The sequence below is a fragment of the Antechinus flavipes genome, chromosome 1 (assembly GCF_016432865.1).
Source record: "Antechinus flavipes isolate AdamAnt ecotype Samford, QLD, Australia chromosome 1, AdamAnt_v2, whole genome shotgun sequence".
NCBI lineage: Eukaryota > Metazoa > Chordata > Mammalia > Dasyuromorphia > Dasyuridae > Antechinus > Antechinus flavipes.
This window is the reverse complement of record NC_067398.1, coordinates 363,099,733-363,117,767: the sequence shown is the minus strand read 5'-3', so window position 1 is coordinate 363,117,767 and position 18,035 is coordinate 363,099,733. Positions and strand designations below refer to the sequence as shown.

The 18,035-nt window shown below is 38.6% G+C and overlaps 1 protein-coding gene across 1 annotated transcript in view; it reads right to left on the bottom strand.

The window, feature by feature from the left end:
• PIAS2 (protein inhibitor of activated STAT 2) overlaps nt 1-15,665 on the bottom strand; it is a 104,313-nt gene extending 88,648 nt beyond the window's left edge. The window contains 1 exon segment of the mRNA XM_051969658.1: nt 15,555-15,665. Coding sequence (XP_051825618.1) covers nt 15,555-15,578 — 24 coding nt within the window. The 5' untranslated portion in view covers nt 15,579-15,665.
• Between the last annotated feature and the right edge of the window lie 2,370 nt (nt 15,666-18,035).

Here is an 18,035-nt window from a genome sequence, read left to right as displayed (position 1 = left end):
CTTCCTCCTGTGTGACCTGCTGCTTCTGCCAGGGTAACTTTACAATCTTGGGATCTGGCAGTTGATTGACAGTGAAAAAAGGAAGAAAGAACAGGATTAAGGGCATAATAAGAGGGAGGAGTTTTAGTTAGGACCTTCTGTTACCAGAGGAAAGGACAGAAGGGATGGATAATGATGCTAAAAATTCTTGAGAAATGGAGAAGATCAAGTCTTTAAATTTTAATGAAGAAGCTAGGCCACATGACAATGAAGCATAAAGGAAAGCTGGGGATGGAAAGGAAGGAAGACCTGGGAATAGGCACTATCTGAAGATGAGCATATAAAGTGTCAAACATTGAGCTGCCAATAAATCACTACTGAAATTATGCAAACAATTTCTAGCAGGTGAACTCAGTTTAAATTGCTAAATATCCAAGGAACAGAAAGATTTGGGGACAGGGAGTAGAAAAAAAAAAGGGGGGGGGGAATGACAGAAAGTAAAGGATTTGTAATTTAGAAATGGAGAAAGGTAGGGGAACAAGAGTTTACTGTAATAACTTCAGTACTTACCCCATGTGGGAACCAAACTGTGAAGAATATGATATTCTAATATACTGAAGACTGTAACACTACTAACAAAAATGCCAGTGTCCTGATACTTAGACAGCTATTTAAAGACACAAGAAGTATTATGTATGTTGCCCACTCTCAACTGGTGAATGTGTCTTCAGTCATCATAGCCACTCAGGTCTCAGGAAGATGGAATCACCACCTAAGACACTAAAACTGCTGAGCCCCTCATCATCAGGATATCTAGGAACAGTGGAATAAAGATAAAACATACAACCAAATACACAGGGCACTCCTTTACCAGGTAATTCTCTTCACTGGCCTTAACATCAACATACTTAGGCTTGACACCACTATCTTAAGACCTAAAGAGAGAAAAAGAAATGTTTGCCTCAACCAGGAAGCACTCAGGACTAATAACCAATAGTCTTGACCACTGACCAATTGAAAACAAAATTATCTGATGTTTCCAATCTTCTCAATTCTTAAATGGGTCTGTGAACTCATTTATTCACAAATCCCTTCCAGTGATTCAAATTGCAAACTGTCATCCATCAAATGACTTCTTCACTTCATCCTTCAATAGGTAATCAAATCTACTGTCACATGAAAGAGTCCCATGGTCTTTAAGATATAACAACAAAAAGGGAAGGAAATAGATCCTTACTAGTTAAAATTCCTGTTTCTGATGTTTAGCCATTTGACAAGGCCAAAACTTTGGTAGTGAGATTTCTTTGAGTTTATTTTCTTAAAAGAAATAGAGCAAGAAAAAAGAAAAAACAGAAAAGGAAAACAAAACAAAATGAAACAAAAGAAAAAGAGAACATTTGTCAGGAGCCCAGCAGAAGATCAGGGAGAATTCAAAATATATAACAAATACCAATTCAAGAAAGTGTGCGTGTGTTCGTGTGTATGTATAAATAAAAGAAGAAATTATATTCATGAGTATAAAAGAAGAAATTATATTCATGAGTATCCATCTTTTCTTTACTTCCTTATTTTTAACTTGCCATGCTATTACATAACCTCCTCCATCTACAGATCCCTTCTCTTGTTTTTTCCCCCACACTTTGTTTCCCACCCATCCATCCCTCTTCCCTCATTTCTTTTTAGATTTTAGCTGTTGCTATACACTTCTCTCTGTAATGTCTATTTAATCCATTCCCAAAGTGAATACTTCTTAAGAGCTATGAGCCCTCCTTCCCTCTAATGCCACTATGTCTAATTCTTCCTCTGCATTTCATTTACGTGACGGAATGAATGGTTGTATTGTTTTTGTTTTGTTTTGTTTTAATAAAAGCTTTTTATTTATAAAACATATGCATGGCTAATTTTTCAACACTGACCCTTGTAAAACCTTGTGTTCCAAATTTCCTCCTGCTCCCCCCTACCTCCTCCCCTGGATGGCAGGCAATCCAATACATGTTAAATGTTAAAAATATATGTTAAATCCAATACATGTACACAGATTCATATAGTTATCTTGCTACACAAGAAAAATTGGATTAAGAAGGAAAAAAAAACTGAGAAAGAAAACATAATGCAAGCAATCAACAACAGAAAATAAAAATAATATGTTGTAGTCCACACTCAGTTCCCACACTCCTCTCTCTAGGTGTAGATGACTCTCTTCATCACAAGATCATTGGAACTGGTCTTAATCATCTCATCGTTGGAAAGAGCCACTTCCATGAAAATTATTGTTGCTGTGTGCAGTGATCTCCTGGTTCTGCTCACTTCACTTAGCATCAGTCTGTGTCTTTCCAGGCCTCTCTGAAATCATCCTGCTGATCGTTTCTTATAGAGCAATAATATTCCATAACATTCATATATCATAACTTATTCAGCTATTCTCCAATTGATGGGCATCCACTTAAGTTTCCAGTTTCTTGTCGTCCTTCCCCCCTCCCTCGGCAATTGGGGTTAAGTGACTTGCCCAAGGTCATAATTAAGTCTGAAACCTGATTTGAACTCAGCTTCTCCTTACTTTAGGGCTGGTGTTCTATCCACTGCAAAATCTAGCTCCCCTAAGTTTCCAATTTCTTTGGAGTGTTTGTATCATTGATGTCAATCTCAAACATATGCTATAAATTCCCCACATAAAAAACAAACAATTCATTCATGTTGAGCTCATTGAAATTGATCTTTGATTTTGGCGACAGAAAATCCTGAAAAATCTAAAAGTTCATCAAATGTCCATTTTTTCATTCAATATTGTAGATAATTTGACTGGCTATTTGGCTGCTGATTAGTTCTGTAGAATTCTATTTGTGGCTTTAGCATATTTGAATTCTTTTTTTCCCCTTGTTTCTGGCAAAATGTTCTCTTTGATCGGGGTTAGGGGGTTGGGGGTTGAAATTTGGCAATAATGTTCTGTGTTTTTCATAAGGGATCTTTTTGAGGTGATGATCAATGGATTGTTTCTATTTCTACTTTTCCCTCGTATTTTATCACTCCAGGACAATTTTCTTGGATTATTTCTTGCACTATTGTGTCAAGGTCCTTTTTTTGGTCACAATTTTCAGGCAGTCCAATTATTCTTATATTTTCTCTTCTTGATCTGTTCTTCAAATCTGCCATTTTTCTTATAAGATGTTACACATTCTGTTCTACTTTTTCATTCTTTGTTTTGTTATTTCTTGGTCTCTCATAGCTTCACTGGCTTCCCCTTCACTAATTTTCAAAGAGTTATTTTCATCTTTAAGACTTATCTCCTCGATCATTATATACTTCGACAACGATATTGTATGAGGACATATTTTGATGGAAGTGGATTTCTTTGACAAAGAGACCTGAGTTTCAATTGATAAATGACGGACAAAAGCAGCTACACCCAAAGAAAGAACACTGGGAAACGAATGTGAACTATCTGCATTTTTGTTTTTCTTCCCGAGTTATTTATACCTTCTGAATCCAATTCTCCCTATGCAACAAGTTCTGCAAACATATATTGTATCTAGGATATACTGCAACATATCCAACATATAAAGGACTGCTTGCCATCTAGGGGAGGGGGTGGAGGGAGGGAGGAAAAAAAAAATCGGAACAAAAACGAGTGTCAATATAAAGTAATTATTAAATAAAAATTAAAAAAAAATTACCCTGGCATGGATTCTGTCAATATAAAGTAATTATTAAATAAAAATTAAAAAAAAAAAACTCCTCTTGTTAGTTAACATTTTTCATAATTGTTTTTCTTAGATGTTTTTGTTTTTAGTTTTTCCCTCATTGTCTCTCATTTGATTTTTAAATTCTTTAAGTTCTATGAATTCTCTCTGGGCAAAGAGCCATTTCACATTACTTGTTGGGACAGAAGCTTATTTTACTTCAGTGTCCTTCCTCTTAAGATGGTGGGGTTCTTGCTGGTTCATCTTTTTTTTTTTTTTTTTTTTTTTTAAATAAGAAGTATAAGCACTTCTAATACTAGGGAGGGGGGGAGATGGTGTCTCTGGCTTCTGATCTCTCCCCTCTGACCAGGGACCTCAGGCTGAGAAGAGCTCCACCCTCCATCCAGTGTCTCTGTCCCACTGCCTCTGCACTCATGGGTGTGCTGGTTCCTTATCAGGGCCATGACAGGCAGCACAGCTGCGCTTGGCATTCCCAATCAGCCCAGGTTGCCTAAGTCTTCCTGGACTCGGATTCAGATCCAGATTCTATAAGCAGTCTGGGAGGTCGCTATGGTTTGGGCTGGAGTTCCAGCTACACTCACTAGTTCCAGGACTCCCCACTTGAGTGTTTCTATGGAACTAGCCCAGAGGTGTTTGCACATTACTCATGGGTTAATAAGAGTTCTGGGTCTTCAGATCTTGGATTGTATCAGGAAGACCCCACTTCTACCACACGTCTTCTTGATTTTTCCCTAGTCTATGTTTGCCCTGAAGTATAAATTTGTTCTATTTGTGGGGGAAATCAAGAGAGCTTGAAATTTACCAACTACTCTGCCATCTTCCCAGAATCCTCCCAGAGAATATTCTTTTTAAAGATCTTTAGTAGTGACACTATCACTAGTGTCAGAAAAAGGGAAAAGGGGAGATAAAAAGAGGGAAACTACATCCCACGATGAGGTAAAGGAAACCTATAATATCTGAGGGAACTTAGAGAGGGGGAGGAACATTGTGTGAATCTTACTCTCATCAGAGTTGGCTCAAAGAGAAAATAATTGACATTTATTTTACAGAGAATCTTTTCTCACCTCATTAAAAAGTAGGAGGAAAAGGGAAAAGGAAAAAGAATAATAAGGAAAGGGAACAAGAAAGGGGAAGGGATTCAAAGGGAAGAGGGAGGGATCCTAAAGAGGGAGAGCTGCGTGACACAAGTGGGGCCCTTAAGTTTAATACTAGGGAAGGGGAGAAGGAGGGGACAAGAAAAAGAAAAGCACAATCCAGGGATATTATGATGACAGGAAATGCAGAATTAGTAATTTTAACCATAAATGTGAATGGGATGCAAAGAGATACCAAAAAAGGGAAAGGGACCTGTATGTGCCAAAATGTTTGTGGCAGCCCTGTTTGTAGTGGCTAGAAGCTGGAAAATGAATGGATGCCCATCAATTGGAGAATGGTTGAGTAAATTGTGATATATGAACGTTATGGAATATAGAAACGACCAGCAGGATGAATACAGAGAGGACTGGCGAGACTTACATGAACTGATGCTAAGTGAAATGAGCAGAACCAGGAGATCATTATATACCTCAACAACCATACTGTTTGAGGATGTATTCTGATGGAAGTGAATCTCTTTGATAAAGAGAGCTAATTCAGTTTGAATTGATCAAGGATGGACAGAAGCAGCTACACTCAGAGAAAGAACACTGGGAAATGAATATAAATTGCTTGCATTTTTGTTTTTCTTCCCAGGTTATTTATACCTTCTGAATTCAATTCTCCCTGTGCACCAAGAGAACTGTTCGGTTCTGCACACATATATTGTATCTAGGATATACTGTAACCTATTTAACATGTAAAGGACTGCTTGCCATCTGGGGGAGGGGGTGGAGGAAGAGAGGGGGAAAATTGGAACAGAAGTGAGTGCAAGGGATAATGCTGTAAAAAATTACCCTGGCATGGGTTCGGTCAATAAAAAGTTATTTTAAAAAAAAATGTGAATGGGATAAACTCTCCCATAAAGTGGAGGCGGACAGCAGACTAGATCAAGATCTTTAGTAGTTGTGACTGCTAAGGAGGGGAGCTTTAGTTGTATAAATAGTTCCCAGGTAGCATTTCCATAGGGTGGTTTCAGGATGCTGTGCTAAAAGTAGTGTATATCTGTGGAAGACTACTATTTCCTGGGCTTTTAGTCAAAGTTCTGATTTGCTTCCATTGAAGTAAGAGGGAAAGTAATGGTTGAGGTGTTGACTCATTGAGAAATACAACCTTCTATCTCTCCTTGCTGCTTCAATTGAGCTGTTTTCTCTGGGAGTAGAAAATGCTTAGCAGTTGGTAGGGATGTCTAGCCCCTTCTCCACAGTAATTGCTTACCCAATTGCTTTTATGGACTGTGATGGAAGTGTGAACTGGGAAGGACTGGCTTCCTAGGAGATTCTTTGACTTAGCAGGCCATTAATAGCAGATTGTTTCTACAGACTAAGATACAACTACTTTAATGTTAGCATAATTCCCATTCTCCTCTCATACTCTCCAGGCCTGTGATTCAGTACTTCCACCATTTCCCATTTCCTCACCCTCACCCCTATTAACCCTTCCTATCCCCACTGTATCTCACGACAGATCCTCCTTCCAAACTGTGCTCTTTGGAATGTCTCTTTACAGTGAACAAATTTTGCTTTCACCTTAAACCTTTTCCTTTCTTACCTCAATATTCTGAATTTAAGACATGCTGATGACATTGCTTCTCTTGGCCATCTTTCAATACTGGTTGGAAATCTACTCATACTTCCATCTTAATGTTCATGATAAAAAAATGGCAATGCTCCATGCTCTCCAATTTCAATGCTAGTCTTTTTACCACTTTTATTTAATAACTTCTCTTTCTCTGAAGTTTATTAAAGCTAAATTAACTACCCAATAAGTAGCTATCATATACTGATGAAGTATAAACAATGTCCTAACACCTCCCCATAGGCTAGTTTTTCCTTAAAACTATTCAGACAATTCTCAAGATTTGGTTAGCTTGGGGGACAAAGGAACTGTTACTATCACTTTGTCATTTCCTGAGTACAAAGCCACAAGGAGCTGAAGAAGTAATTCTCAAATGTTTAGTTGGTGGATCATGATAAACGCTTCTCTCAGCTAAATAAACTCAAGTTTTTCAATGTCTACCCTTATTGGATAGCCTTTACCTGATATGGCTACGTAAACCTTTTAACTACCTACCAGTGTCTCACTTTCCTATGATACTGAAATTCAACTATTAATGGACAGGCCTGACTCAGACTCAGACCAGAATAACCAACCCCTTAAGACAATCTTCTACCAGACTCCATCTCTCCATCAACTCTTGTCCTTACATTTGGGGACTTCAAACTACAAAGAAATTCCTTCCTGTACTCTAACTTGCCAGATTCTCAATATTTTCACTATTCATGACTTAATTCTCCACTTTACCTTAAATGACACAAAGAAATGGCCATCTTGATCTTGCCATCACCCATTAATATTACACCTCTACCTTCAGGACTTCTGAATTTCTATTATTCAATCATAATTTTTAAAGAAGCATGCCAACTTTCCCTCTGCCTTATCATTCTCTAACCTTGTTTTTCATTCTTAGGGTAACCTTCAACCCTTCTATTCTTCAATTCTTTCTCAGACACTCTACCTCTTGCACTAGCTTTAATCTCAATCCTTGTCTATTTTTTGTCAACTCTACAATTGAGTCTACTGCTCCTTGGCCTTCTTTCTCTGATCATGGCTTGACAAAATCTAATCTCAGGTAAAAATTCCTATAATCCTTTCCCCTACCAACTAAATTTTCACACACTGTTGAAAGAAGACGCATAAAGTAGTAGGTAGAACAGTGCTAACTGTACTTCTCTGTGACTAAAGGAGATTGAAACTGCAAGTTTATATTATATAACCTCAACCGAGACTTCACTTCAACAAAGCAATCCTTTTACATCTCCCAAAATCATTTAACCTTCCTATTCACCACTGAGACTATTCAAAACCTGTTCATCCTTTCATATATCTCCTCTTCCATCTGAAAGGGTTTTATTAAGGTAAATAAATCTTATTTACTTCATCAAAAAGCCAGAGGTCATTCCACAAGTACCTCCCTCTTCTTCCCTTCTTATCTTATACAAAGAGTTAGGCATTCTCCTTGCTAAGACACCCTCTATCACACTGCACCTTTCTCCAGAGGATCATTCTGTCTTTCATCATCTCTCTCAAACTCTGTCTTGAACTGACTGCTTCCCAACTCCAGCTGCTTACCCAACATGGCCAAGTCTCTCTAATCCATAAAAACCACACAACTGATTGGATTATATTCATCTTATTATTTCTCTTCACCCTTTAATGCTAAACTTTTTGAGAATGTATTCTCTACTGGTAACCCATCATTTTCCAACTTCATTAGTGAACTTAAGCATTGGACTTTAGTCACTAGTGATCTTTTATTTGCTTAATGGCCTTTTCACAGTCCTCATTCTTCAGGGCTTCCTTCCCCTTTGATGCTGCAGTATACTTCCTTATACTACAATATTACCTTTTCTGGTTTTCCTAACACTGCTTGCTCCCAATTCTCTCACATAGCAGATTTACTTTTTTCAGTTTCCTTTGCTGGATCTTTGGCTAGGGTCATGATAACCCAACAAAGGAGGCTGGAAGGGTCAGGCAAGTAGGAAGAGTAAGCCAAGTGCTTATCCAGAGTAAACAATGTCAAGAAAAGCCAAAAATTGAGCCAGCAGTTTCAAATGCTAAAGTCAGGTAACAAGCATTTACTTATTGTAATGTCCAGGCCAGCTTTCTGGAGGATCTCAGGACAGGCCTTGGTCTTTAAGTGGAGAAGTGATGAAGGCAGAAAAGCCACCAGGAGGCTGGTCAAAGATGGAGTCTGAAATCTGGAGTCTCAAGTCTTCTCTGTGTCTGTGACTGTTATTCTTCTTCTGTTTCTGTGTCTGAGACTTTCTTTAAATACCTCAGTACAATTATATCACTACAACTGAGTATGTGCCAACTGCCTATTACATCATCACATTAAATATATGTTTAGAGAACCATTATCTCACAATGAGTAGGTGCTTAACTATATAAGCCTGTTATATATATAACTGTTATCGGTGATTCAAGTATATCTTTTCAGAGTTCTGGCCCTCGACAACTTATTAAACAATTATATTTTAAGCACATAAGAATAACAAACAGGGCAGCTAGGTGACACAGCAGATAGAGTATCAGCCCTGCAGTCGAGTTCAAATCTGTCTGACACTTAAAACTTCCTAGCTGTGTGATCCTGGGCAAGTCACTTAACCCCAATTGCCTCAACAACAACAACAACAACAAAAAAAAAAACAGTAAATAACAGGTCCTATATTCAGAAGTTCACATTCTCTTGGGAGAGACAACATACAAATAATAATTTACATATAAGGTACATACAGCATAAGTAGAAGGTGAAATCTCAATGGGAAAGTACTAGCAGGGAGAAGTGAAGGGAGAAAGAGAAAAGGGAGAATTGTAAAAGGCTTTTTGTAGAAGGTAGGATTTGAGCAGAGTCTTGTGCCTAAAAGAAATAAAAAGATTCCCATTTACACACCAAAATGTAACAGCACTTTCTGTGGGACAAGAGAGTTGGAAACAAAAGACACATTGATTGGAGAATAGCTAAACACTGCAATATGTGAATAAACTAGATAATTGAACTGTAAGAAATAATGAATTTGTACAACATAATCAAACAATTTTTATACAAACATGCAAAATAAAGGGAAAAAAACCTGATGATAACTATAAATGAAAGAAACAAATCAATGAAACCAAACACTATGCAATTATAATGGTCCAGAGCCACTCAAACTTCTCTGTAGAGATGTAAGCTTATGGGATAAGGATAAATTACATATACACAAGACACAGTTGACTTACTGGCTATCTTTGCTCAACTGTTGCTCCCCTCCCCTCTTTCTTTTTTATTTTTTGTTATGATGGCTCTCTTAGAGGAGAAATAAGGGATATATTAGGAAAAAAACATTTAATGAAGTCCAACACCTTTATTTTATCAAAAAGAAAACTGAGGCTCAAAGAGGAAAAATGACTTTGATAAGTCATAACTAGTAAATGAAAAGACTAATCAATATTTAAGTATTAAAAACTGGATCTTAATGCTCTTTTCACACTAAGTTCAAGGGACACATTATAACCATAGTTGAGAGATCCCTGAGAAAGACAATACCAATCTAATTTTAAAAATAACTATTAACTAAACTAAAACAAGTACTCATTATTCTTCGTAGATGTGTTCCAGGCGGTTATAATGATTACAAAAATTATGGACAAAAAGAGGCAGAGAGAGACTAAGGCAGGGAGGGTTCTGAAAAATCTTTTTGCCCCGGGCAGGACAATGAATTGAAAAGAGAGACAATGACAATAGCAAGGAACAAAGAGGACTTACAGTAAAGGGAAGAAACTATTTCAAGAAAGTATTTTCTCTATCTATTTCTATTCTGCCTTAATTATTTGGGAAGAAGGAGTGGAAGGTCAATCTTTTGAATAACAAGTAGATGTTTATTTCTATATGCACCTAATACACATATTTTTGTTAATGAAATCAACCATCCTTGTCCTTTATTAGCTTGATTTAAAGCCCAATACAAAGAATGTATTTTTATAATATTTCTGTCAGCTACAATCGCCCAAAAGATGTAAAAGATAAGATGCACTATGATTCTAATTGAAAAGGGGAAGATATATACAAAATACCTTATTTCATGTAGATGAAATTCTATAGATTTTTTATTATACTTATCACTGTCTGAATGTATGTAAAATTAAAATGCACAAGGCATCTTACCAGAGCACTACTATTATTTTTTAATGGATGTTAAATAAGCCAAGAGGAAGAGGCTCTTAAGATCAGTTCTATCAATCATAACTTCCATGACCTTAAACAAATAGCAATGAAGAACTCTGCAAAGAAAACCAAGTTTTAAATTCTTCAAAGTTGAAGTCAAATAACTATCTACTGGCAGGTCTTAAATACCCTACATGGCATATAAAGTGCACAGAAGGAATCTGTAGCATAATTTTTTTTAGAAAGTCATTCTTTTGCAGTGTATAAGTAGAAGGAAAAAAAGGATCTAACAGGTTCCAAAAGAATTAGAATTTTACTTTATTAAATGAAAGGTGAATTTCAACAAAAATGACACATATACATGTGTGTGAATATAAGCCACTTAGTGAATTTTTTAAGTCTCTGGTTCCGATTTCCATGTTATTCATATTAAAGAAAAATTAGAATACTTTAAAAAAAAAAAGCTTTCAAAGTAGAATTGAAGATATGAACACCAGTCCCTACCTATATGGAGAGGATCAGAATGATGAAACAGAAAGCAAAATAGTATAGGTAGTTCTGACCAACACTTCACAAAAAAATTAGAGAAACATGGAAAAAATTACTTATCACATTTAAGGATAAATCTAAAAGAAGATAAAATGGATAATTTTGACTACATAAAACTGAAAAGATTTTACACAAAGGTAAGCGAGAAACAAATAAGAAAAATCTCTTAAAGCATATTTCTTTGATGCAGGCCTTATTTCCAAGATTTATAATAAATTGATTAAAGTTTTTAAAACTTTAAAAAGTCATTCCTTTAATGATAAATACTCTTAAAGAGATAGTTCAAGAAAGAAATCCAATGTGATATTAAAATCTGACATACTACTCTATTTCATTAATAAGGCTTTTACAAGTTACTCTTCTCTCTCATTAAACATTTAATAAACTCAGAAAAACCTTTAATTCCTTATTTTATCCTTTTAAGTCACCCACTACCCACTTTTAGGAGCTTGCTCGAAAGGTCAAATGTATTTCATTGAAGCACAGATGTCAAAATATTCCAGGAAGTTGTTGCTGTTGCCTAGGGCTGTGCAAAATCCCCACTCAAACCAAGTATAATTGCTATAGATTGTGACCCTTTTCTTTGCCATTTCCAGGTTGTTTTATGAATGTAAAAAAGAACTGCCTTGACTATCAAGGGAGGGGTCCTAATTTACTGAGGAACCCAGACCCCATTTACTGGCAAATGCTTGCTTTGCTAATAAACTTTTTATTTTCAGATTTCAATCACTATAATACAAGAATATTTATAAGTAGTTTTTTTGTGGTAGCAAAGAGCTAGAAACTAAGGGGGTGTTCATCATTGGGTAACAGCTGAACAAACTGTACAATATGAATGTAATGAAATACTATATATTAAAAATGATGAAAGGCATGATTATAGAGAAATCTGAGAAGACATATGAACTGAAGAATAAAATGAGAACAATTTATAAAGTAACAAATAATATTGTAAAGAAAAATCACTTAATTCCTTTTAAAAATTTAAGAACTGAATTTAATGGTTTTATGAGTCCTGATTCCAGAGGAAACACGCTCCTTACTTCCTGACAAAGCATATTAAAATAAAGGTACAGAATGAGACATGCATTTTCAGATACAGCCCATAGTTTTGCCTGTGTTAGAAGGATGTTGTTTTTCTTCTCCTCACCTCTTTTTTTTTTTCCAGAAAGATTTAAGGGAGTGGGACCTAGCAATAAAGTGAAAGAAAATTTTAAAAATAAAAAATAAATAAAACGATCAGTAAATTTCAAAATAAAATGCCTAGAAGAAGGAAAAGTCAGAGGGTAACAGAAAAGAGAACAGCTTTTAAAATAATTGTATTATATTCTTGAAAAACAAGTTGTACAAAATACAGATTCATGGTTTCACATATAACTCTTCTGTCCTACTTTGTACTACTGTGTTCAAGTCCAAGATTTTAAAAATAAGTAAATAAAATCAAGCCTAAGTGAAAAACCACTGCTGGAATTCATTTGAATCTTTTAACACTGAAAGTTCCCTATGCCAATGAAATCACTGGTATAGAACAGATACCTATCCAAAATAGCGATGTCCAGAAGTAAAAACACTATTTATCAAGTAGTAATGTGAAGGCCAAATAGGTGCTTTGCAAGGACGTGGCAGAAGAAATTTAATTTTTGTATAGAGGAATAGATAACAATTGTTTGGTCTCTAGAAAAATTCAACATATCCAACACAATGTCCATCTTCTATAGAAGTAATCAGATTGCTTCTCATAACCCAGATTTACTACCTAAAAGATTCTCTACTGTTTACTTTCCCTCTTTCATTACCTACAAGTTGCCAAATCTAGCTGATTCTACCTCCACAGCTTTTGCATCCATCCTGTTCTCCACTAATACTGCCAGCACCACAGTTCAGAGCCTCCTGCCCATTACATCTGCAACAATCTCCTAACTGGGAAATCCAGCTCTGACACTTTCAAATTTATCTGCTAAACAGCAGTGAAAATTTAATCTTTGTTCTTTGTTCCTATGGTCAGGAACACTCAGTAGTTCTCAATTGCTCATACAAACTCCTGTTTGGCATTTAAAAACTCTTAGCTCCAGTCTAGCTTTCGTGGAATATTTCACATTATTCTCCTTCAGGTATTTTACAATTAGAGGCCTACCTATTTCATTAATTCATTATTCCATCTCCTATTTTGCATTAGTTAACAAAAAGCATAAATTATTGCCTATTCTTACAGTGTATTCCCTTTTTCAAATCCACCTCTTAAAAATCTTTAGTTTCCTGCAAAGATCAATTTGTGTGGCCCCTCCTACAAGTAGCTTTTACTGTGTCTCTTATAGTAAATTTCTCTCTGACACTGCCACAATCCCATCATTAAAATGGCCTACTTGGGTGTTCTCTTTGACTCATGCTGTCCCTCCTGTAATTCATACTTTACTTAAGTGTAAAGTTGATTTTCCTAAAATGAAGTTTTGTTCATATAATCCCTCCTCTCCATTCAATAAATAATCCCTATTACCTCTAGATCAATTATAAAATCCTATTATTCAAAGTCCTTTATAATCTAGACCCTTCTTAGCTTTTCAGTCTTCTTACTTGACCCCACTCCAAATATTCTACAATCCAAAGACACTGGCTTGCTAAAGCTGTTTCTGACACATGGCACCCCTTCTACTGACTGGACAGTTTTTCTGGCCTTTCATATCTGGAATTTTCTCCCTCATCCTGCCTCAACGTTTCCTTCACGTATCAGTTAAAATTCCACCATTTGCAGGAACTCTCTCTGGATTTCCTTAATAACAATGGCTTCCCAGTTGGGGCTATTTTCAATTTATGCAGAATATCTCTTTGCTTATACACAGCATTTTGCAAGCAGTCTCATCTATTAGAAGATGAGTTCCTTGTGGGCAGGGATTAGTTCCTTCTAGAATCTCTATATTAAGAAATCTAAGCTACACTATAACATTTATTCTTCAACAGAATGCATTCCTAACTCTCCACCAGCCCCCAAACTCTATTGCTCAACTTCTCCCTCCACCCCACATTTTTCTGCTTCCTTAAAGCCATCCCCACCAAACTCATCAAAATGTAAGCTCCTGGATGACAAAGATAAGTCTTTCTCTTAGTAAAGATTATTTCCAATGTTTTGCATAGTACCCGGCACAAAGTACCTAAATTCTAGTAGCGTCCTAGTTTTGCCTCTCTAGGTATCCCCAGTGCTTAGTATAGAGTTCTCCACCTAGTGGGTGCTTAATAAATAAAAAAATAATAATAGACTGTATGCTCCTAAAATAGATAAACTCCTACAGGTAGGTATAAACTTTTCATTTGGCCTTTGAATCTCCACCTCCCATCACAATGCATAGGGAATTTTTTTTTCCCCCAATTCTGGCACGGATTCCATCCCAGAAGAGAATTCCTAGAACCAATGCAAATTAGCCACTATTTAGCAATGTAAAATTTTAGAGAAAATCCAGAATACTGAAAGATTAAAGTGACTTGCCTAAGGTCATCCAAACAGCATCTGGAGAAGACCCTGCACTTAGAACATCCAAACTCCAAATCCTGCAATCCCCAGTGTTGTGTGATCAGAGAGCTAAGAACAGTTTTTACATTTTAATACAATAAAATTTTATTTTCAATGTAAAAGCCATTCATAGTTTCCAAGTACAAAAACAGACGGCAATGGTGGTGTGCGATGTTTGAGGGACTCTAGTGTCTCCGCCATGCTGATTATCAGCCCTAACTACAGTAGGAGCTTAATGATTTCGGGCTTGGGTAGGATAACTTCAAAGGCCCTTTTAACTCCAACAATATACGATTACAATTATTTGTTCAAATCATGAGGAAATAACACTAAGCCAGGCCAAAAGAGAGGGATTGTTTTCCTTCACCAGAAATCCATGCCCACGTCCAACCAGCCTGCCCCATGGGTCACTTAGCTTAACAGGAGGATAGCCAAGTTGTTACTAGAGGAGACTCCTTCATTAATTTCCATGCCACATTCACACTGTGCGGTCTCGGGGTTCCCTTCAAAACCTATCTAGCCTTCACAACCTCACATCCCAAACGGGGGAGAAATCACAAAACAACAGGCTTTAACACCCATTTCATCTTTTGCGTACTCAATCCTTCTCCCAAAGAACAGATAAAACAAACACACGTCCACGCGCGAGTGTCTCCATCAACACACAATGCACGCCCAGATGTATGCCTGCACTCCCACCCACGAGGTGGTGGGGGCCGCACCGGAGCCTTGCCTCTCCCCAGCCCCCTCTAGACTCCTGTCTCGCGCCCCCGCCCCCTCCCCCAACGAGCCAAGCACCGAGAGAGGAGCTCGCTCCGGGCGCTACGCCGGGCCCCGCGGCTCGGCCCTGGCTCGGCTCCGCTCAGAACTGGGGAGGGAGGGGGGATCGCCGGGCCGGGCCAACCCCGCCTCCAGGATGCGAGAAAGACGTGGCCGCTTCCCGTCCCTCCTCAACTTCTAACACTGCCCATCCCGGGCTTACCCGCAAGTCCTCAAAATCCGCCATTTTCTACCACCCGCAGGCGCAGGCGAAGCCACCGCCGCCGCCGCCGCTGCCGCCGCCGCCGCCGCTCCTCCCGCAGCCTCTACAGAAGCCGCCGCCGCCGCCACCACCATGGTGCACTGGGCGCCGCGAACGACGCGCCGCCGCCACAGCCGCCGCTGCTACCGCCGCCGCCGCTGCCGCCGCCGCCGCCAGGCCCCCGTCACGTGACGAGGGGCCACCACCGCCCCGCCCCCGAAGCCCCGCCCCCGAAGCCCCCTTCCCCCTCCCACCCCACCCCCGCTCCGGTCCGTCTCCGCTCTCGTCCTCCCTCGCGGGTCTTCCTCCTCCCCACCCCCCCCTCACTCGCCAATTCCTCCCTCCCCGTCGCCTCAGTCCTCTCTTTTCCTGGCGGGTCCTCTCGGCTCCGCTGTTCTCCCGGTTTTCTTCCTTTTTCCCCCTCCGGGTTCTCTTTTCCCGACCGAGGTCTCACCTGACTCCCTGGCCCCCAGCCTCAGTACGCTGTCCGTTCCCTCCCTTTACTTTCCCTTTACTCTCCCTTTTCCCTCTGAATCCTCTTGTTTTCTTGCCTCTTTGCCTCCCTTTATCCTGGGAAGGTCCGGCCGATTTAAGTGCTCTCTCTCTCTCTGGCAGAAGTGGGCGGGATGCACGGGAGAAGGCTTGCAGCCCCGAGCCCCGGAGGCCTGGTAGCTCACCCGAAGCAAGATGCTGTGGGAAGGGATGGAGTTAGGAGGAAGGATGAGTCCTCAGGGAATGGTCAGCACTAGCCTTGTGGACCTATTGGACTCGGGATTTGGCCCAAAACCCCCCTGCCAAATTCTGCCCAATCAAAACCAACTCCTTCAGAGATTGCTTGGGTCCATGTGATGCAAATATGGGATGTTAATAAAACTACCCTTCTATCTACTTTGTGAATGCCTCGGGAATACACGAAGATTTTTTAATTTGCAAATTTTCCTGTAAGGAATGCTACCCAAAAATATGTTGATTTAACCTGTAAAGATTTCTTAAATTCTTCTGGGAACTGGCCTACCTCTTCATCCTCTAGTCTCTCCCATAGGCATCTAAATTTCTATTTTTTTCTCATTAACAGGATCTTAGCTTTAGTGCTGGAAAGGATTATTAAGGTCATTCGAGTCCAATCCTTTCATTTTACAGAAGAGGAAACGGAAGCACAACGAGGTTAGATGATTGGTCCAATGTGGGCTACACTGCACTGTGTGATGACCAAATGCCCTGTGAAATAAAGTTTGTTGTTTTTTGGACACAGGACAAAACTAAAAGCATCAGCTTCTTTGCTTCTGCCGTCACTGTCCGTATGCTCCTACTGTGTGCCAGGTATTGTGCTAAGCACTGGGATTCAAAGAAACAAACAAAATTTGACCTTTTCCAGGAGCTCTAAAGTCTAAAGGGGAAGGTGACATGCAAAAAAGTGTGTTCAAAACAGATGTAGAGAGAGTAAATAAGATAACATCAGATGAAAGGGTCCAAAATTGAGAAGGATTTGGGAAAGGCTTTTTATGAAAGATGAAACTTTGGCTGAGAGTTCGGGAAACCAAAAGATGTAGTTGAGAAGATTCCCAGCAATGGGATGTAACCATTCTTTGGCTATCTAGTGAAAATGCTCAGTCTGGAGATGGAGGATCTCTTGTAAGGAATGTACAATATAAGGAATGATAAATAGCTGGCATTTATATAATGCTTTACAATTCGCAAAGTGCTTTATATATTTGTATTTGTATTTCATTTTATCCTCACAACAACCCAGAGATGTATGTGCTATTATTTTCTTCATTTCACAAATGAGGAAACTGAGGCAAATAGAAGTTAAGTGGCATGTCTAGAGTCACACAGCTAATTAAATGTCTGAGGTCTAATTTGAACTTGGATGTTATTGACTCCGTATCCAGTGCTGTATCCACTTCACAAACCAGCTATGTAAGACCAGAAAGATAGAATCAGTCAGAATATGGAGAGGCTTTAAAAAGCCAGACAGAGGATTGTATATTTGATTCTAGAAGCAATGAGGAGCCATTGGAATTGACTAAATAGGATACTACTGCTGAGCAGTACTTGTGCTTTAAGAAGTTTAATCTGAAATATGAATGTACAAATGACTAGAGTGGGAAAAGATTTAAAACAGGAAGACCAACCAGTAGGCTATTAAAATAGTCCAGGTGTGAAATGAAGAGGAGTGAAATAAAGTCAGAACAGAGATGTCAAAAAGACAGAAAGGCCAGATTTCAACTTATCTAATGATAAGGTTGAGTGAAGGTGAGTGAGAAAGAGTGAAGAATTGAAAATAACCCTAGTCTGGATGACTGAGAGGAAGATGGTATGAGCTAATATTTATTAAGAAGCTAGCACATAAGTTGGTGCTTGGTAAATGCTTCTCTTCCCTCCCCATCCCCAAAAGAGATAAGGACTAGTTAGGAAGATAGGAGGGTTTGGCTGAAAAGA